This window comes from Oncorhynchus kisutch, linkage group LG24, assembly GCF_002021735.2.
Source record: "Oncorhynchus kisutch isolate 150728-3 linkage group LG24, Okis_V2, whole genome shotgun sequence".
NCBI classification, from domain to species: domain Eukaryota; kingdom Metazoa; phylum Chordata; class Actinopteri; order Salmoniformes; family Salmonidae; genus Oncorhynchus; species Oncorhynchus kisutch.
The window spans coordinates 7,976,556-8,000,032 of record NC_034197.2 but is presented as its reverse complement, the minus strand read 5'-3'; the positions used below and the strand labels follow the sequence as shown (position 1 = coordinate 8,000,032).

General features: G+C 42.5%; 1 protein-coding gene across 2 annotated transcripts in view; it reads right to left on the bottom strand.

Annotated features, from left to right (window-relative positions):
- LOC109869150 (adenylate cyclase type 6) overlaps window positions 1-21,087 on the bottom strand; it is an 80,067-nt gene extending 58,980 nt beyond the window's left edge. Inside the window, exons 1-3 of one of the 2 annotated variants that reach the window (XM_020459062.2) lie at window positions 20,861-21,087; window positions 13,549-13,688; window positions 12,241-13,186 (exon numbers count right to left, since the gene is read on the bottom strand). In XM_020459062.2, coding sequence (XP_020314651.1) covers window positions 12,241-13,182 — 942 coding nt within the window. In that variant the 5' untranslated portion in view covers window positions 13,183-13,186; window positions 13,549-13,688; window positions 20,861-21,087. The remainder of the gene's footprint in view (window positions 1-12,240; window positions 13,187-13,548; window positions 13,689-20,860) is intronic. The other variant, XM_020459064.2, reaches the window with a different exon arrangement.
- Window positions 21,088-23,477: the final 2,390 nt, after the last annotated feature.

Here is a 23,477-nt window from a genome sequence, read left to right as displayed (position 1 = left end):
ATTGTAAATGAGAACTTGTTCTCACCTAGCCTACCTGGTTAAATAAAGGTGAAATAAAAATAAATAAATAAAAACTTGCTAACTTCATGTCCACTTTCTAACTTCATAAAAGTTGGCCATATGTACTGTACTCCTGATTTGGATGCACTCCTGGTTTGGATGTGTCTTGTCTTACCACTGTTACTAGGGACAATGGCGCACAAACAGCCAAGGGGACAGGTGGTCCACTTCATGAGTTATTCCCTCAGAGCTAGTTGGTCTCTGTGCTGTCAGTCTGTCTGGGCGAGGAGTGTGTGTTCGTGCGCCTATCTGTCCCAGCCACAGTTTGAGCACACGGCGCCAGCCACCAGGCTAGGCAAGACCACAGCAGTCAATACTCAGAAATCCCCACATACACTCACAATGACCAGGACATATGAGAGCCATATATCTCTATCTATAACCACATTTCCATCCATTCGTTTTTATGCAAGTAAAGTCATACCGTATTTAAAAAAAAATAATCACGATAGCTGACGGAAATAGGGCATGTTTTAGTCATGTCTTTGGTCACCTTTGCATGGGTCAAACAAAAAACAGACTAATGATTGGTTTTACAATAGAGCCTCCCACAATGCAGGCGATGGCTGCAGGATGAAGTTGAAGAGCAACTGCAGAAACTTGCAGTCGACTGCAGTGAACACTTCATGACCTTAGATAACATGATTTTTGTCCATTTCATGCAGTCGACATGTACTCTATGCACAAGTTGGACTATTTTTTATCTCCATAATGCAACACTCTTTGAAAAGTAAAATTGTATAAATGCCGACAGATCATTTGGTCATTCGACATGGTGGGATCTTTTTGTGTCGGTATTATGCGAGAAATGGCAGTGGAAACACTTTATGTGCAAATATTGATATAATAACCATCATATCGAAGTAAACTTAGAGTCACGCGATGATATGGTGTGGTCCTCCCACTACGACTCAGGAAACCATGCAGTTAATAGGCTACAGATGAAATAAATGATGAGCTTCACAGGGTGGTGAAAGTGTACAGTAATGAGCTTGAAGCGCCTTGAAGTGTCATGATGATCGATACTTGACTGCCGTTTCACAAATACAAGTATTCTCCATAATAATCTCATTATGTAGGCTAGCCTAACCATACAGTCTACCCACACTTTACCTGCAAGCTGTTGACTAGAGCTCACGTGCCAAGAATTTAACAGTTTGAGAAAAGTTTCAGAACAGTTGAAAATGCAATAATGGAAACGCATTGAACTTTAGATTTTATTCAGTACATGAAAACGTACGTGAAAGAGTACATTTTGTGTGCACTACGTCATCACGCACTGATTTTTATACGCAACAATCTATTCTTGCTTGCAGATATTCCAAAGCTCTGTTAAGCTAGATGGGGAGAGGTGGTGAACAGCAATCTTCAAGTCTTTCCACAGATTTTCAATGAGATTCAAGTCTGGGCTTTGGCTGGGCCACTCAAGGACTTTCACATTCCTGTTCTGAAGCCATTCCAGCGTTGCTTTGATTGTAATGCTTGGGGTCATTGTCATGTTGGAACTCTTTGCACTCTGAAGCATACCAGTCTCCCAGTCGCTGCCGCTGTAAATCATCCCCATAGCATGATGCTGCCACCACCATGCTTCACAGTAGGGACGGCGTTAGACGGGTGATGAGCTGTGACTGGTTTTCTCTGGACATATAACTTTGCATTCAGGCCGAAGAGTTACATTTATGTCTCATCAGATCACAATCTTTTGCCTTATGATCTCAGTCTTTCACATGCTTTTTTACAAACTCCAGGCATGCTATCATGTGCCTCTTTTTCAGATGTGGCTCCCGTCTGTCCATTTTAACATAAATTCCAGATTGGTGAAGTGTTGCAGAGACTGTTGTCCTTCTGGCAGTTTCTCCCATCTCAGCCAAGGAACACCTCCCTGATCAAGGTCCTTCTTGCCAGGTTGCTCAGTTTGGTCAGACGGTCAGCTCTAGGCAGAATCTGGTTAGTTCCATATTTTTTAAATTTCCCAATGATGGAGACCACTCTGCTCTTACAAACGTTCAACACTCTAGAAATGGTTTTATACCTTTCCACAGATACATGGCTCATCGCAACTCTCTCGGAAATTATGTCCAAACAATTGAATTGGCCACAGGTGGACTCTAATCAAGTTGTAGTGAGATCTCAGGGATGATCAAAGGAAATTGGATGCACCTGAGCTCAATTTGTAGTGTAGAGGCAAAGGGCTGTGAATACTAATGTTAATGAGATATTTCTGCATTTCATTTTCTAAAAACATGTTTTCACTGTTGTTATGGGGTATTGTGGGTAGATGGTGAGATAAAAATTATATTCTATCCATTTTGAATTTTTTTCTGAAGGCGTATATATATATATATATATATACTACCGTTCAAATGTTTGCCGTCACTTAAACACTTCCTTGTTTTTGAAAGAAAAGCACATTTTTTGTACATTAAAATAACATAAAATTGATCAGAAATATATTGGTAATGTTGTAAATGACTATTGTAGCTGGAAATGGCAGATTTCTTTGTGGAATATCTACATAGGCGTACAGAGGCCCATTATCAGCGATTTCTCGCATGGAATAGCCTTCATTTCTCAGAACAAGAATAGACTGACGAGTTTCAGAAGAAAGTGCTTTGTTTCTGGCCATTTTGAGGCTGTAATCGAACCAACAGATATTGATGCTCTAGATACTCAACTAGTCTAAAGGTGGACAGTTTTATTGCTTCTTTATATCAGAACAACAGTTTTCAGCTGTGCTAACATAATTGCAAAAGGGTTTTCTAATGATAAATTTACCTTTTAAAATTATAAACTTGGATTAGCTAACAACGTGCCATTGGAACACAGGAGTGATGGTTTCTGATAATGGGCCTCTGTACGCCTATGTAGATATTCCATTCAAAAATCAGCCGTTGCCAGCTACAATAGTAATTTACAACATTAACAATGTCTACACTGTATTTCTGATCAATTTGATGTTATTTTAAATGGGCAAAAAAAGAAGCTTTTCTTTCAAAAACAAGGACATTTCTAATTGACCCCAAACTTTTGAATGGTGGTGTGTATATATTTTTTTGGGGGGGGGGGGCTCCTGTAGGTAGCGTTAGTTAGCGCTAGTCGGCAGTACCTGCGCAAAACCTCTGGCATTTTTCATTCTATAACTTGTTCTCCATCTTTAAAAAAAAAAATAGCGAGCAAATATGTTCAGCTATTTTATTTCCCTGACTGATCAAAAAACACTTCTCATGCTCTATTTTGTGTCTGCAGCAGACACAGTGAGCAATATGTTAGGAACATCAAAATATCAAATCACAATAGATATAGAATTGTGAGAATCGCAAGACATATCGTATTGGCATCTGAGTATGGTGATAATATTGTATTGTGAGGTCCCTGGCAATTCCCAGCACTACTATTTAGTGCACTTGTTTTGACCACAACCCTTGGGCTGCCATTTGGGACACGGCCTATGGTTCTGGGACACGACGGGTGCAGGTGACCTAAAACAATAATAAATTAAATATCCATGACATCATGTGCCATCTTTAATACTGACATGCATGTAGGGCTTAGGTGTGATGTAATGAGATTAAATCAGATGTAGGCCTATAGATGAGGATGGATATGTGTAAGCAAAGGCTTTACCACAGTCACATGCCTCACATTCAGCTCCTTTCTCCCTCCATGCGTCTGGTCAGGTCAATATCACTGGTCAGGTCAATATCATTTGGTGAGGAACGCACAGACAAATAGTAGCTATGTAGATATGCCTAAATATCCATTCAAGTTTTACACTTCAAACAATTGTTACCCACAACTATTCAGCGTGTAGCCTTCATTTTGTGGTCTGCATTTGTTGAATGGCACTAAAAAGTGTCCCGTTTCTGAGCTCTCCAATCACTCTAAAGAGTCCGCCCCCTAGAGAATTGGTATGTCAATTATGATGAAATGTCCATGTATTAGGTTCAGCCAAAGCTTTTCAGCCCATGGCCTTGCTTCTGTAGTCTCGATTACTAGCAACAGTTGTTTTGCATGACAGTAAAGTTTCCTGTTTCTGGTCCCTCCACTCTCTCTAATAAATCGTTTTTTTCCAGAGTACCAGAACCTCTGAACCTCAGCTCGTATATGGCCCAAAGTCTGAATGAGGACCTTCTCATCCAGCTCTGTGACTGAGACAAGACCAAGACTGACATCAAGGGACAGAATAAGTGTCTCTCTCTTGAGAGCCGGTTATCTATCAATCTTCATCGGTCTGCTTTCATCAGAGTGCCAGCCAGGCCAGGGCTCAGCCAGGGTGAATCGAGATGTAGCCCAGACCGAGCGAGCCAAGCCCAGAACAGAGAACGGGTCACAGAGATCTATTGGAAATAATCCTCAGAAGGTCCGTCAGCTCAATCTCATTCTCAGCAGAGCAAGAAATAAAAAGGCCACTCTGTTAAGGCAGTCTTTGTGGAGAATAGAATTGTGTGACACACACACACACACAGAGAGAATGAAAAGATATACGTGCTGTCGTTTTTCAGGTGGATGAGTCAGCCTGGTGCTATTTCACACACTCTCCATCTCTGTCACCACCCTCTCCGAGTCTCTTTTTTGTCCCTCCTATCAACAGTCTCTCTCTGCCCCTGATACTTCATGTCCATTTCCAGAGGGAAAATTCAAGTAAGGGGAAAAGCAAAAAACATAGAAGGGGGGAGAGAGGTTTGTGTGTGTGTGGAGAGAGAGAGAGAGGTTTGTGTGTGTGTGTGGAGAGAGAGAGAGAGAGAGAGAGAGAGAGAGGTTTGTGTGTGTGTGTGGAGAGAGAGAGAGAGAGGTTTGTGTGTGTGTGTGGAGAGAGAGAGAGAGAGAGAGAGAGAGAGAGGTTTGTGTGTGTGTGTGGAGAGAGAGAGAGAGAGGTTTGTGTGTGTGTGTGTGTGGAGAGAGAGAGAGAGGTTTGTGTGTGTGTGTGGAGAGAGAGAGGTCTCAGAAGAGGAGAAGAGTTTCCCAGATTAGGGATGTCTGGCCATATGATGCCAAGGGGCCTCCCAGCCTCCCTCCCTCCATCCCTCTGGGCTGGCTAAACTGAATGGGGCTCTACTGTACATTCACAAAATCACTGGTGGCAAATACAGACAGAGGCTGACTGGCAGATTGTTCCCCAGAGAGAGTGAACAATTGTGCACAGTACTATCATTCACCACTGACTCAAAGGGAGTACGTACAATCATCATCACGCTAATTTTTTTCAATTTTAATAAAGTCACATAAAACCTTTTAGATATTATTTACTTTATGTAACTCAAGAATGTCGTAGAACTAGTGGAAGGAGCGCTACAGCAGTGTCCTCCCTCCCTCCCTCCCTCCCACCACTAGAGCTCATGTCCCTGTCATTGATTGCTCATGGGACTGGAACTTATTCCCATGGATGGGATGGAGAAAGGGAGAGAAACCCGCACCAAATGGCACCCTATATAGGGACACAGGCACAGTCCCTGCCAGACATTCCCCCGGGCCTGTTAACACCCATGCATGGCCAGTCCAGTCCCTACAGCCCCAGGCCAGTTCACAGTCTATCAGGAGGCCATGATCACCAGACCAGGCTGGCCAGCCACCCTTCTCTGCCAAAACCAATCAGGCAGCGAGCCTCACACAGTCAACCACTGGAGACCACAGACACACACTCCCTGGATCCCAAATCGACCCCCAGCCCCTACCCCCATAGGCACGTGGAGATCTGACAGGATTGGATAGGTGTCTGCAATCAGAAGGTAAATTGAAGCTTTATATTTCCAGAATACAGTTCTTCATCTATCCAATCCTCCCAGATCTCCACAAGTACCTAGGGGGTAGGTGCTAGTGGTTGAATCAATGATGTACAGTGCCTTCAGAAAGTATATATACCCTTTGACTTATTCCACATTTTGTTGTGTTACAGCCCATTCAAAATGAATGTAATATTTGTTTTCTTACCCAACTACACACTATACCCCATAATGATAAAGTGTAAACTAATTGAAAATGAAATACCTAATTTACATAAGTATTCACACTTCTGAGTCAATACTTTGCAGAAGCACCTTTGGCAGTGATTACAGCTTTGAGTCGGCTTGGGTATGTCTGTATCAGCATTGCACATCTGGATTTGGGGATTTTCTCCCATTCTTCCTTGCAGATTTTCTCAAGCTTTGTTAAGTTAGATGGGGAGCGGCGGTGAACAGCAATCTTCAAGTCTTTCCACATACTTTCAATGGGATTCAAGTCTGGGCTTTGGCTGGGCCACTTAAGGACTTTCACATTCTTGTCCTGAAGCCATTCCAGCACTGCTTTGGCTATATGCTTGGGGTCATTGTCCTGTTGGAACATAAATAAATCTTTGTCCCAGCCTAAAGTTGTTTGCACTCTGAAGCAGGTTCTCAACAAGAATTTGCCTGGATTTGGCTCCATTCAAAGTTCTCTCTATCCTTACCAGTCTCCCAGTCCCTGCTGCTGAAAAACATCCCCACAGCATGATGCTGCCACCACCATGCTTCACGGTAGGGATGGTGTTAGACGGGTGATGAGCTGTGCCTGGTTCTCCAGACATCGCGCTTTGCATTCAGGCCAAAGAGGTAAACATTTTGTCTCTTCAAACCACAGAATCTTTTACTTTATGCTCTTAGTCTTTTACCTGCCCTTTTGCAAATTCCAGGGGTGCTGATATGTGCCTTTTTCTCAGGAGTGGCTTCTGTCTGGCCACTATCCCGTAAAGTCCAGATTGGTGAAGTGTTGTAGAGACTATTGTCCTTCTGGCAGGTTCTTCCATCTCAGCCAAGGAACTCTCTAGTTCTGTCAGAGTGGTCATTGGGTTCTTGATCACCTCCCTGACCAAACTAAGCCCGGTTGCTTAGTTTGGTCGGACGACCAACTAGGCAGAGTCTGGGTAGTTCCATATTTTTTCAATTTTCCAATGATGGAGACCACTGCGCTATTGGAAAAGTTCAACACACTAGAAATAGTTTTATACCCTTCCCCAGATATATTCCTCATCACAATCTTGGAGATCTATGGACAGTTCCTTGAACTTAATGGTATAGTTTCTGCTCTGACATGTACGGTCAACTGTGGGACCTTATATAGACAGGTGTGTATCTTTCTAAATAATGTCCAGACAATTGAATTGGCCACAGGTGGACTCCAATCAAGTTGTAGTGACATCTTAGGGAGAATGACAGGAAAATGGATGCAACCTGAGCTCAATTTGGAGTGTCATTTCTTCCCCTTCTAAAAACATGTTTTCAGGTCATTATTATGGGGTACTGTTTGTAAATGCGTGAGAAAAAAAACATAATTAATCCATTTTGAATTCAACATGTAACAATGTAACAACAAAATATGGAAAAAGTCAAGGGGTATGAATACTTTCTGAAGGCACTGTGTATAAAACACTAGATTTCTGATGCTATTTTTTGGCCATTGAGAACCGGTCAGACATATTGGCACTCCCCAGTAAAAGCAGTCCTCCATAGGAATGAATGGAATTCTACAGTGCTTCAAGGACAAAATCAAATCAATTTTTTTTGTTGTTGTTGTAGTGGGGACAGTAACATTAGTCATCAAAAAAATTATACTTTAAGATAAATGTTTTTGAATGTTACTGTTTATCTTAATAGAATTTAAAAGTATGCATTAAAGTGTCTGTAATAGAATAAACGTCACCAAAAAATGATGTAGACATCAATAAATGCATTTCTATAGCTTCCAAAATGTATTTTTAGCAATGATGGCGGAGTGCCAACATGGAGGCTTCAACATAGTGTACATATAGTGTCAACCAGTGTACATATAAGTGATTGAGTTGAATGCTAAAGGGTCGATTTGGGATTCAGTGTCTGTCTAGGGAGGGAGTGGGGAGTGGACAAGCAGAGCACCAGACCACTGAACCAGTAGTAAACTGTGCCATGTCAATACGGTCCCATTCATGGTGGTTGTATCTACAGATTAAGGATCTTACATTTGAGCCAATTTACTAGAGCAGGAAAAGAATCCTGCAGCAACAGGAAATGTCAATTATTATGTGGATTATAATCAAATGTACATTTTTGTAGGGGGTTAATACATTTTTCATTAGGGCAAATCGAGTCGGACATTTCAAAGTGGAAATGACTAACTTCAGAAGCCTTTTTAAAACAAATACAATACCAGTTTGAATTTCCTGCTTTCCAGGATCATTCTCAGCAACAAAAGAGTGATCAAATTAGGATCCCACGTCTGTATCATACTACACTGCATACCAAATGGCACCCTATTCCCTATTTAGTGCAGTCGTGATTTTAAATGGTACTGATCTAATGGACATGTCAATAACTTGTCATACCAAATAGTATCATAACTATAAATCGATATGTTTTGATAGACTCTGTGTAGAGCAGAAGCTACTGCTACTGGCAATTTGTCAAGAACTCTTTATCTGAAGTGTCAACATTAGTAAGTAAAGTTTAGGCAGTTTATATGCAATAATCATTCATAATGACAAAATAATGCATAAATCTAGTAAGAAAAAAGAGTTTGGGTCAATCTCTTCCTCTATTTTCAAGCAATGGATATTCAGTTATGTTCCTTTGTCAAGTACATTGGACTATCAGAATCCTCCCCAACGCCCCCATCCGCAAAATATTCCCCCACCCCTTACACAAAGCCACAATGGCATCCTTGTCTCAGTGAATTGAGGCTTGAATATGAATGCTACTGTATTATATTATCATGATATTCCTTCAAAACACAGCTAAACAGGCTCATTCAATCCAAATGACCTTCTACAAACTCCAAAAGGAGCTTCTGATCGTCGCCCTGAAGCTGAAAACACACACGCACGCACATACCGCTTCATTAAAAATAACATTTTAAGGCGGCCAACACTTCACTATCCCATCTACTTTTAGTAAGGCACCTTTGACACCACACCATGGGAGAATGGTGAAAGGAGTGTGGGTGAGTGTATGCGTGAAATATAGAGTCCGTACACAGTTTATCCTATATTAATGCAGAGGGAAGAAAAAGTAGGTTGCCTCAAGCCACGGATAGTCATGGGTAGTGGGGCCTGATTGTAAGAGGATAAATAGGGGGCCCTGGCTGAGAAGGAAGAGGTGGAGTGATTTTGTATCTTTCTTCTCATGCCAAAAGTGTGTTCCCTGAAAAGCTCATTGAAGTTTAGCTACACTCTATCTAGCAAGAATTTGGATTGAGCAAGACCTCATGACCATTGTTTTTTTTAAAGTTAAACGTACAGTGGCAAGAAAAGGTATGCGGAGCCTTTGGAATGACATGGATATATGCATAAACTGGTCATCAAATCTGATCGGATCTTCATCTAAGTCACAACAATAGACAAGCATATAGTGTGCTTAACCTAATAACACACAAATTATTGTATTTTTCTTGTCTATATTGAATACATCATTTAAATATTCACAGTGTAGGTTGGAAGAAGTATGTGAACCTCTGGGTTAATTGGAGTCAGGTGTCACGTTCTGACCTTAGTTCCTTTGTTTTCTCTTTTTGTCTATGTTAGTTTGTCTATGATTTTCTATTTCTGTGTTTGGCCTGGTATGGTTCTCAATCATAGGCAGCTGTCAATCGATGTCCCTGATTAAGAACCATATTTAGGTAGCCTGTTTTCCATTGTGTTTTGTGGGTGGTTATTTTCGGTTTAGTGTTGTGTTGCACCTTACAGGACTGTTCGTTGGTTGTTTATCGTTTTGTTTTCAGTGTTCATCAAAATATTTAAAATATGAACACTTACCACGCTGCACCTTGGTCCTCCTCTCCTTCCCCAGACGACAAGCGTTACATCAGGAGTCAGCTAACATGGAGTCCAATCAATGAGACGAGATTGGAGACGTTGGTTAAGAGCATACTTTTTTTTTTACTCACAAACTTTGAGTTTGCTATTCACAAGAAGCACTGCCTGATGTGCACCATGCCTCGAACAAAAGAGATCTCAGTAGACCTAAGATTAAGAATTGTTGACTTGCATAAAGCTGGAAAGGGTTACAAAAGTATCTCTAAAAGCATTGATGTTCATCAGTCCACGGTAAGACAAATTGTCTATAAATGGAGAAAGTTCAGCACTGGAGTGGCCGTCCTGCAAAGATGACTGCAAGAGCACAGCTCTATAGTGTCAGCTACAGACTTACAGAAAACATGCTAACGTCTCTGTTGAGTCTACGATACGTAAAACACTAAACAAGACACCATGGAAGAAGCCAATGTTGTCCAGAAAAAACATTGCTGCACATCTTAAGTTTGCAAAAGTGCACCTGGATTTTCTGTGCTACTGGCAAAATATTCTGTGGACAGATGAAACTACATTTGAGTTGTTTGGAAGCAACACACAACACCATGTGTGGAGAAAAAAGGCACAGCACACCATCATCAAAACCTCATCCCAACTGTAAAGTATGGTGGAGAGAGCATCATGGTTTGGGGCTGCTTCGCTGCCTCAGGGCCTGGACAGCTTGCTATCATCGACAGAAATACTAATTCCCAAGTTTACCAAGACATTTTGCAGGAGATTGTTAGGCTACCTGTCCGCCAATTGAAGCTCAACAGAAGTTGGGTGATGCAACAGGACAACAACCCAAAACACAGAAGTAAATCAACAACAGAATGGCTTCATCAGAAGAAAATACACCTTCTGGAGTGGCCCAGTCAGAGTCCTGACTTCAACCTGATTGAGATGCTGTGGCATGACCTCAAGACAGCAGTTCACACCAGGCATCCCAGGAATATTGCTGAAACAGTTTTGTAAAGAGGAATGGTCCAAAATTCCTCCTGACCGTTGTGCAGGTGTGATCCGCAACTACAGAAAACATTTGGTTGAGGTTATTGCTTCCAAAGGAGGGTCAACCAGTTATTAAATCCAAGGGTTCACACACGGTGTGTTCAATAAAGACATGAAAACATAGAATTGTTTGTGTGTTATTAGTTTAAGCAAACTATGTTTGTCTACTGTTGCAACTTAGATGAAGATCAGATCAAATTGTATGATCAATTTATGGAGAAATCCAGGTATGAGTTCACATACTTTTTCTTGCCACTGTATATATTTTTTACGTACGGTTACATGAGCCGAGCCCTATTCTACATACCTGGTTTGTGGCGTAATTTTGGTCAAATGAGCTTAACTCGGGATAACTGGTACCCCGAAAATGGCTCACCTTTTAGCCAGGTAAATATCTATGGCACCGAATCCTTCAGAACTCCATTTAATCCTGAATGAAGAGTCTGAGTCGCAAGTTGAGGACCAATGAAATCAGATTCCGTCCCTATCGCAAAGAGTGCGCCATCATCCCCTTCATTTAAATAGAACGGACTAAATATTTTATCAATCAAATGTTTGTTTTTTTGCGTGTTAGAAAATAGTAGTTATTAAAATACCTATCACATTACACATTCAGTAATGACAGAATGCAATTGAAACTTCAAGCACAGTATAACTTTTATATGACTTACTAAAATTATTCTAGTGATAGGAGTGGGGGAAAAAAGGTGTTTGTGCATTGATAAGCACACCAAGGTCGGCATTAACGATAAGCAATAAAATAAAGATTACACTTCTAAAAGCCTATTTCACACCATAGCCTGCTGAATTTGCAAGATAAGTTTCATTTTGATTTTGGCACAAATGAAAATGTGGCACTGTCTCGCCTATGGATTGATGCTTCTCAATGAAGATTTCAGTGTTCGACTAGCCACGTGCGACATGCACGCGCAGTTAAAAGCTTGCTAGAGTTAGCAGCAGGCGGACAAGCAATATCCACAGTCATAATACAGTTGATGCCTGGGCAGGAATGTGAAGCTTACTGATGCAGGATAGCTCTAGAAAACCCTCTGTAGGTCTAGCTTGAATCATAGTATACCCCTCCAGTCTTCAAGCTATTCTCAATAAAGCAATGCACATTTTCAACCAATGCACAGACAAAGATGATTATTGTCATCAAAATCATACAAAACTTGCTGAATAGAGTGTAAAGCCATGTAACGTCAACACTTTCCTACATTACTGTATGTGTGCAAATGGCAAGTAAATTTCCCCATGACTCATAATAAAGTTAGACTGTGTATCAAAATGGCCACCAGCTGAATAAGATTAATTGCATTGTATTAAAAAGTGTTGATTGTATAATCCTACCCGTTTCCAATAAAGTTGTATGGGATCATATCATGTTGACTGTAGAGCCCTACCTGTTTCCATAGGAAAACATCATCCTGGTTGAGTTGCCATGCGGTGATGAGGTGTATGGTAGACAGTACCCCTCCACTCAGCACTGCAGCTCTCATCCTCACTGGCAACAGCGTATAGATTATGTATATAAAGAACACAGACCACCAGATCCCCTCAGAAGCGCTTCGGGGGGCAACCATCAACACCCCAAACACCTGGACCACCAGCAGCACCCCGATCACCAAGTAGCTGACGATCCACATGTAGTCCTGGTGGAAGCCGTTCCTGTTACACACCACCATCATGGACAGGAAGAGGGCCATGGCCACGGAGAGCACCGAGGCGTAGGCTACGTCGGGTGGAGCGTGGACACAGTGGAAGGCTAGCATGACGCCGCAGACTATGACAAGGACACCCATCAGCATAGTCAGAGAGCTCTGGTTGAGCCTGAAGAAGTAGCGCTGGTACAGACGTTCCAGTTTCGCCGACGTGAACTTCTTCGACTGGAACACTCGTACAACGCGCATCCAGCACTCCGCGGCTGTGAAGGCATTGCATGTTCCTCCATCCTCCCCCATTCCTTCCCCCAAATCGTCCTCCCCTGGACCTTTCCTCCCTGTCAGGTCTCCGTCATCGAACCCCAGATCCACGGCCTTCAACCCCAGGTCTCCCGCCGCCCCGGTCCGTTTCCCATAGTGGTCCTCCTGCCAGCCACAGCGCATCCCAAAGTTACCCCCTCCGCTGGGGCCGGATCCCCCTCCTCCACGGTGGTAGTGCTGGGGGGTGGGAGGGGTGGGATCCAGGTCCTCAGCGTCCCGCAGGCAGCTCATGCAGCGGGGCTTGCAGAGAGATGACCCTGAGCAACCGTTCTTCCGCTTGTTGGACTTTCTGCCATTGCGCTCCCCCCACGCGGTCTTTCGTTCGTCCACTTTGGCTACGAAGAAGCCTCGGACCCACGACATCCTACTGGGTGGAAGATAGCAGGGACAGATAGACAGGGTTAGACCAAGAGACCTCAGTACAAGGTCAGAGACAAGACTGGGGTTACCAGGACTACAATAACACACAGTTAGGGACGGACATGAAATAAAACTGTTTTTTTATCATGGTTTCAATATGGTTGACATTGGATCAAATTATAAAGTAGAAACAAACACAGGGCTCAACTGTTTATCATTCAGTTAATTCCTAGCATCTTCATACACATCCATAGTACAGCTTCTGTAAAATCAGTAGATATACTTGACTCCGTAAAAGAGCATAAGTCCTCCTATGCTTCTTACAAAGTAAAAAGATTAATGCAAGGTCTGACAGTCCGGTCCCCTCACCTGTGTAGGCTTTGTGGTGTGTGCCAACGCTGCGATCCTCAGCCAGGCCACTCATTTATCCCACTGGTCCCAGATCAGATCACACAAGGACTGGACAAGGACACATTGGAGGAGTGTGTCTGCCTTGGAGTGGCCCACTACTGTCAAAGAATTACAGTGTCAAACACCACTCATTTATCACATTTAGGTCACAGGTCCCATCACAACACAGCGGGCTCAGACTGGTCAGGGAAAAATAGGATTCAGGAGGTGTGTATGTCTGCCTTGGAGCCGCTCACCACTGTCAAACAACCAATCACAGTGTCTAACATGATTTCCTGAAACACAACATCTATTACTATGCAATTAAAATGAATTTACTAAAGTACAATGTAACATGGTAATCCATGTTATTAGTGTATTTACAACACAGGTATAAGAGCTACTTATTACGAAAGGGTTTTCAGTTGTATGTTGTTCAGTTGTTGACCGTAGCCTAAATGTGAGGATAGCGTGTGCAGCCAGACAATACAGAACTCCAACTCAAAATGTGGCCGTGTGTTTGTTCTAATCAACAACAGATGAGCTAAATTGTCAAAGTACATTTCCTCCCCCAGTCCCCAACCCTACGCTTTGGCAGTTTCACCCAGAGAGACGGCCTTCAAATGTCCTTATGTTTTCTTTACTAATATTCAAGTGTGACTGCCCTATTATTGACGTCTTACACTTTTCAGTGCACAATCTTGTATACAGGTTAGGGTGTCCACCCACTCTGCTATAAAATACTTTTTTTTTACCAAGACAAACATGATTATTCCTGTTCTGAATCATTCAGTGGGGTCTTTCTCTAATACTTAATTAACATTATATCGCAAAAGTCAGACTTCATAAACCTAATACATCCGCTAAAAAGCACTGAGCTCTGTTGACATCGTGGTGCAGGTTTCTCTGAACAACTTTTGAGGATTTCGCATTTTGCGGTTGTCGTCTTCAAAGATCGCAAAAAAAGCTAAAGCATGACGAGCTTAATTAAATGTAAAAGGCCGACTTGAGTAAGACATTTACGCGTGTTAACCCTTGCAAGGCTTCTGGCCCAGAAGGCATCCCAAGTCGCATCCTCAGAGCACGCGCAGAGTGTTTACGGACATATTCAATCTCTCACTATCCCAATCTGTTGTTCCCACTTGCTTCAAGAAGTCCACCATTGTTCCTGTACCCAAGAAAGCGAAGGTAACTGAACTGAATGAATATTGTCCTGTAGCACTCATTTCTATAATCATGAAGTGCAGTGAAAGAATAGCTAAGGACCATATCACCTCCATTTTACCTGATACCCTAGACCCATTACAGTTTGCCTGGACAACAGGAATAGCTATGTGAGAATGTTCGAACTACTACTGGTGCCTTCAACACCATAGTGCCCTCAAAGCTCATCACTAACCTCAGGGCCCTGGGTCTGAATCCCTCTCTGTGAAACTGGGTCATTGACATCCTGACTGGCTGACCCCAAGTGGTGAAAGTAGGCAACAACACCTCCCCACGCTGGTCCTCAACACAGGGGCACCACAGGGGTGCATGCTCAGCCCCCTATAATACTCCCTGTTCAGCCATGACTGTGTGGACATGCACGTCTACAACTCAATCATCAAGTTACTGACGACACAATATTACAGAGAGGAGGTGAGTGCCTTGGCGGAGTGGTGCCAGGACAATAAGCTCTCACTCAATGTGGACTACAGAAGACAGTAGAGAGAGCACACCCCCTACCACATCGACGGGGCCAGAGCGGAGAGGTTCAAAAGCTTGAAGTTCCTCAGCGTGCACATCACTGACTACCTGAAATGGTCCCTTCACACAGACAGTGTGGTGAAGGCGCAACAGCGCCTCTTCAACCTCAGGAGGCTGAATAAATTAATCTTGGCCCCTAAGACCCTCACAGACTTGTACAGATGCATTATTGAGAGCATCCTGTTGAGCTGTATCACCGCCTGGTACGGCAATTGCACCGTCCACAACAACAGGAATCTCCAGAGGGCGGTCATCCCACCGCATCATCAGGGGCACACCGCCTGCCCTCCAGGACAGCTACAGCACCCTGTATCACAGGAAGGCCAAGAAGAAAAAAGGACCCCCAGCCACCCAGAGACAGTACAGCTGCAGCAAAGCTGGGACTGAGAGACTGATAAACAGCTTCTATCTCCAGGCCATCAGACTGTTAAACAGTCACCACTAGCCGGCCTCCGCCCAGTACCTAAACCTCAGACACTGTCACTAGCCGGATACCACCTGGTACTCCTGCACCATAGAGTGGTCACTTTAATAATGTTTATACTGTTTTATCCACTTTATATGTATAAACTGTATTCTAGACATGGCTCATCCTATATAACTACAAGTATACACACTTTTGCAAATTGGATTTGTTCTGATATTTCTTAATTTCTTTCTTTTTACTTTTTGGATTAGGTGTGTTTTGTTTTGTATTGCTAAGGTATTTCACTGAGACACTTGTTTTTGTGAGAAATTGTTGAAAAATAACATGAATTTTTAAACATACTACGTCATGTCTCAAAATCGATATCCATCTTACCTCTATTGTTTTATGTCCTGCGGAGTCGAGAAAAAAAGATGACGAGTTCAACAGGAAAGTGAGCCTGTCTGGTAGCCAGTAGCCTTAATTTTTCACAGAATTCAGCCTAGCTGACACGATGCTACATATTTTTTACCACTTTTTTTCTCTGGCCTCCATTGATTTAGTCACTTTCACATTCTGACCTTTATTTCCTTTGATTTGTCTTTATTTAGTATGGTCAGGGCGTGAGTTGGGGTGGGCAGTCTGTGTGTTTTTCTATGTTGGGGTTTTGAGTTCAGCCTAGTATGGTTCTCAATCAGAGGCAGGTGTCGTTAGTTGTCTCTGATTGAGAATCATACTTAGGTAGCCTGGGTTTCACTTTTGAGTTGTGGGTGTTTTTTTTCCGTATGTGTGTTTGTTGCCACACGGTACTGTTTCGGTTTCGTTCGTTTCACGTTTGTTGTTTTGTAGTGTTCAGTTTATGTCTTTAAATAAACGTTTTGGACACTTACCACGCTGCGCCAAATTCTGGCCACCCCACTAGGGTAAAAAAACCTCCAGTAACTTATTAACTTATTAACATATTACGATAGAGACATGAGGTAATTCGTTTTCATAGAGGATTATCTACTATTTTACCATTTGGTCAAAAGATGCGTTTTGTTTGGACACCTGATACAGATGTACTGTATGTATATTTCTGCATTTCAATATGGTTCCTTCCATTCCAAATACACTTGGCCTATACAGTTAAACTGCTGTATGGATTACGTGAACATTTATATCATGCCTTGTTTAGGTAGATAACAACAACCTGAAAACCCAGACAATTGTACATTTGTATAATGTAATTCAACTCTCACCAGCCACTATTGGTATAATGCCTCCAACTAACTCCACTAGTCCCATAAACTTACAGAGAGACACAGAGAGAGAAAGCGAGAGAGAGAGAGAAGTTAGCTAGCTAGTTACATTATATCAATCTCCCCATAACATCAGGGCAGAGTTGGGTTTGCCCTATTAGACAACAAAGCTCCTATGAGTGGGCAGTTAGCAGCCATCACAGATGAAACACACACACACATGCCGCACGCACACAGAGATGAAGTGCCCTCCAATCCAGATTAAATTGTACATGTTTCCTCTCCCCCATTAGCCCTGATGACTCACGGCTTGTGTCCCAAATTACACCCTATTCCCTATATAGTGCGCTACTTTTGACAAGGGCCTAGGCTTGCTTCCGGCTGCATTCAGCACACGTCAAGGACATAGGTATATAACCTCTAAACTTAATAAAGACTAAATCTCTCAGTCAGGGAGAATCTGTAGAACAAGAACACAAGAAAAATAATAGAGATGCAGTGTTTCTGCGTGCGTGTGCCTCGACATTAGCGCTTGTCGAGGACAACAACAACAAATTTCAGACAAAATTAATATATACTATACAAACAAAAGTATGTGGACACCCCTTCAAAATTAGTGGATTTGGCTATTTCAGCCACATCCGTTGCTGACAGGTGTATAAAATCAAGCACACAGCCATGTAATCTCCATATGGGTGAGGCGGCAGGTAGCCTAGAGGTAAAAACGTTAGGCCAGTAACCGAAAGGATGCTGGATCGAATCCCCGAGCTGACAAGGTAAACATCTGTCTTTCTGCCCCTGAACAAGGCAGTTAACACACTGCTCCCAGGTAGGCCGTCATTATAAATATGAATTTGTTCTTAACTAACTTGCCTAGTTACATTTTTTTTTATATAAAAAAATTGGCAGTAGAATGGCCATACTTTCAACAACTTTAAGTGCTGTTATTGTGAATTAGAAACATCTAGGAGCAACAATGGCTCTGACGCAAAGTGGTAGGCCACACAAGCTCACAGAACAGGACCGCCAAGTGCTGAAGTGCGTAAAAATTGCCTGTCCTCAGTTGCAACACTCACTACCGAGTTCCAAACTACCTCTGAAAGCAACGTCAGCACAAGAACTGTTCCGTTGGGAGCTTCATGAAATGGGTTTCCATGGCCGAGCAGCCGCAAACAAGCCTAAGATCAACATGCGCAATGCCAAGCATCGGCTGGAGTAATGGAAAGCTGGCACACATTGGACTCTGGGGCAGCGGAAACGCACTCTCTGGAGTGAGGAATCACGCTTCATCATCATTTTAAAGTCACTATTGGTGTAATTAATAACTTCACCATGCTCAAGGGGATTTAAAAAAAAGTTATTTATCTTGCTTTGAAGTAGCCTACTTTAGCCAATTGTTCTCTGATTCATTGAATGGGGAAATTATTTCATAAAGACAAAAAAGTACTTTGGTTGTAATTTTTGCTACATTTTATAGCCTATGAAGGGTAGCCAACCATCCTCCAGGACAGCCTTAAAGGGACAGTGTTGTATTTTTAGACAGGCTTGAATATGCAAAGAAGTCAATAGGCAGAGAGTAGCCTACATTTTTTGTCTGATTCTCTGTATGGTAATAGGCGTAATAATCATAATAATTTGTTTTTTTTTGTAAAGTGGTTCCTTGCATCATATGACTCACTTTTAAGTCACCTTTTTGGCCCATAGCGTAACATACCTTTTTTGGGGGGACAAGTGACTTGGCAAAAAAGTTCATGTCAAACCCTGGTGTGTGTGTGTGTGTGTGTGTGTGGGCGGGGGGGGGGGGGATTGTGGCAAATGTACATTTATCGACATTGACAAATAATCTATTATATCATATTTGAATCTATTCAAATCTACAGTACATGCCTGGCATGCCTTTTTTTTATATTCAAGAGCAGTAGCTATTGATAGAAGTTGCTTCATAAAATAAACCTTTGGAACTAACTGAGGGGCTGGCAAACAGAGAATCCTGTTCTGTGGTTTGTTATTTCAAATACAGTTAGTTCAAAGCTGTACTACCATTCTGCCAATACACAACATAGTATTCTGTCTGACATCAGTAGCCTAGGTTGTATTCAGTGCATTATTTAAAAATGTAATTTCCAAAACATGTAGCCTACCTTTGCTTATTTTATCATTCCTAACATTTCACCTATAATAAGTGGTTTCTCTTTTTATTTTCCTTTCCCCCTATAACCATACCACAATATCTCTCCATTAAAGCAGGTTTAAGGACAAATATTAACATTGAGTTGATGATTGGAACGTCGGATATTCTATTTTAAATACAAATATTAAAACAGAAAATAGCACGATATGCAAATGACATATTTAGGCATCTGATCTATGCACTAATAGATTATTCAATGCTCCTCTAGGTCAGACTGGTAATCAAGCATGTATTCACCTCTGGTGCATTCACCGCCGTACAGACACACAGCACGAGCACACAGCAGCATGCAGCGGTTATGTAACAGAAACAGAACAGCGCATGCATGCATTTACAGCAGCATCCGCTCGAGATATCATAAAATAAATAAAAAATACGTATTTATATTCTTACTGATTCTGGTTAAACCGGGAAAACAGTTGTCAACGTTGTAAATTAATATATATAGGGTATATAGAGTTTGAATGTATATTATCTATATGCAGGACTAAAGACCACATCATTCTCAGGATGTTTGCGATAAATAGGCCTCTATGATATGTGACATGCAATCAACTATCTGCATATAGCCTATTTGGTTGCAAGAAGGCCAGCCCGAACACACTGATTACATCGGAAACACCGTGTGTATGTGTAGCCTGTTAACCAGCCTTTACCCTGCCAGACTGCTGACATTTCGTTGCAGTTACGGCAAGTATCCTATACTTCTCAAACATTGCTTAGGCCTATATAACGGGGTGTCTGTTTCCTTGCACTGACACGTTTGTTATCTATTTAAGACCCCATAGCCTTACCATTCGATGCCAGAATTTAGGTCAGAAGTAACGTTAATCATTTAAAATCTCTCTACCAACTTCTTAGATAAACTCTAGACAAGTAGTATAGCAGGGTTTCCCAACTGGCGGCCTGAGCAAAATAACAATATATATATATATGTTTTTTTTTTTTTTACAATTTTCATTGTTGTACATCATACTTTAAAAAACACCAGAAAATCAGCTCCAAGTCATTTTAATTTTTGAAATCTGTTCCCAATTATTCCCACGCATTATAGAGAGACACCTGATCGTATAAAAATATAAGCAAGGTTTGAAATTATTATGTTTTAGCCAAATACATGTTTATGCTTCTTGAGGTCAATTTGCAGTCTACAAATTATTTATAATTATGTTCCGGACCCCCGACCACCCACTCAAGAATACCTAGTTAATGATCCCTGGCCTACAGTATTGGCAAAGTCATGATACCGTAATACACCTTCAAGCATATTTTTATGGTGAGAGAACATGATACATGTCCTAAACCGGATTCTTCTTGGTAAGTCCCTTCTTGTAAATGCACCTAGAATGTCTCCTTATTTAGTAAAGGCCTCAACAAATGTATGAAGCTTACACATTGCCTATGGGCTTGTTATTAGCTACATGGTCGATAGTGCCAAGTAAAACAGTGCAAATACAGAGCAAATACATTGCAAATACCTGCATAACATAACATGCCACCTTGAGACTAGGCTACAGGCTACTGCAACACTTTGCCATAAGAGGCCGACTCTCAACATTGCAACCTAGGATGTTCTGTTGACATTTTGTAGCACTACTGTTTTCTATAACTACACTGATAATAGTCGACTTGCTACTATTGTAGCGTTGTTGTAGCCTACAAAACAGTTGGTCAGAAGCCTAGGACAGCGGGAGAGCTTGTACTTACCACATTGACTGACACCCTTGTACGAATAGCGCGCAATATGGACTACTTTTCTCCCTCTGTGTTGGTAGACATACTCCGCTGTCTTCTCGTTTCAGATGAAAACGTTTATCAGTCGACGTCTGTAGGCGACAATCGAAGGGAACGGCTACAAATGTACAAATCTCTCGTTCGCGCTTTGCTCTTCTCAACGCTCTCTCACCCTCATACATTCTCATTAACTCAGTAAGCCCCCTAGAGGTAGCTCCAGTGTGTGTGTGTGTGTGTGTGTGTGTGTAGGGAAGTACTTCTCATGAACTAATAATAGGACAACAAATGGCAACACAAATACAGTGGTGAAGAAAGTACCCAATTGTCATACTTGGGAAAAATCAAAGAGACCATAATATAATAATAATAATATATTAAGCAAACCAAGCATAGTTTATTTTAGTTGTTTTTTTTTTTATAGATTTTTTACAGATAGCCAGGGGCATGCTCAAACACTCAGACATAATTTACAAACATGTGTTTAGTGAGTCCGCTAGATCAGAGGCAGTAGGGATGACCAGGGATGTTCTCTTGATAAGTGTGTGAATTAGACCATTTTAGACTACCTCCAGAAATGGTCAGGAAGATTTAATCACAATAAAATCTAAAGATGTCTTTGAATCCTCTCTACACGCCTGTTGAAAAAAATGTGGCCACAATGTAGAATGTGGACAAGATCAGGACAAAGTGGTCTCAAGAGAGTGACAATGTTGACTGCAGCTAGCCAAGATATACCATTAAGGAGTGCAGCCTACTACTTTAGCGTCCAAGGACCTTAGTAAGTAAGTCGCTTTGCACAAGCATTTCTCCTGTTTCTGTAGCATGAGGCAGTTTGATGTACAAGTACACCCACCAGACAGGACACTAGTCTACTGCAGGGCCTTATCCCCAATCAATGGCCTTAATGCTGAGTGCCAAGCAGAGATGCACCTCGTCCCATTTTTACAGTCTTTGGTTCCAATCTCAGGACAGACACTAACCACGAGGCCACTGAGTTGGTTATATATGGGCACAATCAGAATGTGGACAAGATCAGGACAAAGGGGGCTCAAGAGAGTGACAATATAGACTGCAGCTAGCCAAGATGTACTGATAAGGACTGCAGGCTAGCCTACTACGTTAATGTCCAAAGCATATAACCTACAGGTAACTGACAAAATAAAGGAAACACTAAGTAAATGAGGGATACAAAGTATACTGAACAAAAATATAAATTCAACATGTAAGGTGTTGGTCCCATGTTTCATGAGCTGAAATAAAAGATCCCAGAAATTTCCCATACGCACAAAAAAACGTATTTCTCGCCAGTTTTGTGCACACATTTGTTTACATCCCTGTTAGTGAGCATTTCTCATTTGCCAAGATAATACATCCACCTGACAGGTGTGGCATATTAAGAAGATGATTAACAGCATGCTCATTACACAGGTCTACCTTTTGCCGGAAGCTCTGGACTGGGAACTGTCGCCGGAAGCTCTGGACTGGGAACCGTTGCCGGAAGCTCTGGACTGGGAACCGTCGCCGGAAGCTCTGGACTGGGAACTGTCGCCGGAAGCTCTGGACTGGGAACTGTCCCGGAAGCTCTGGACTGGGAACTGTCGCCGGAAGCTCTGGACTGGGGATCATCGCAGGAAGCCTGGTGCGTGGGGCCGGCACTGGTGGTAGTGGACTGGTGACACGCACCTCAGGGCGAGCGCGAGGAGCAGGCACAGGACGCACTGGACTGGGAAGGCGCACTGGAGGCCTAGTGCGTGGAGCCGGGACAGGTGGCACCACACTGGTAACACGCACTTCAGGGCGAGTGCGGGGAGCAGGCACAGGACGTACCTGACTGGGAAAGCACACTTGAAGGAGAGTGCGAGGAGCAGGCACAGGACGTACTGGACTGGGAAGGCGCACTTGAGGGAGGGTGCGAGGAACAGGCACAGGACGCACCGGACTGAAGAGGTGCACTTGTTGCCAGAAAAGTGGAACCGGCACAGGTTGCACCAGACTGCTAACCGGATCCTCTGGTCGGATGTGGAGCAGAACACACTTCACAACATCTCTCTCATCTCACTCTCTCCCAACTTCGCCATTGCCTCCCTGACAGTCTCTGGTTCCTTCCTCTGCTCAGTCGCCAGCTCCATGTGCCAAAATAAACTTTGGGTTATCCTTGGGCTTTCTGTAGCCGCGAACCCTGTTGTCGTCGCTGTCCTCCATTATCTCCTTTAGTCTGTCGCCAAGGAAGGGTTTCGAATCTCCCCATCACTTCTTCTCATGTCCAGAAATCCTTCACCTGGTGAACACGCTGCTTGGTCCTGGTTTGATGGGATATTCTGTCATGTACGTTCGTAGAAACGGACCAAAGCGCAGCGGATATTGAGTTCCACATTATTTATTAGAAAGTGAAACTTAGCAAAAACAAATAAACAGACGTCTCAAGTTGAGGGAGCGTGCAATTGGCATGCTGACTGCAGGTATGTCCACCAGAGCTGTTGCCAGGGAATTCAGTGTTAATTTATCTACCATAAGCCACCTCCAACGTTGTTTTAGAGAATTTGGTAGTACATCAAACCGACCTCACAACCGCAGACCGCGTGCAAACACG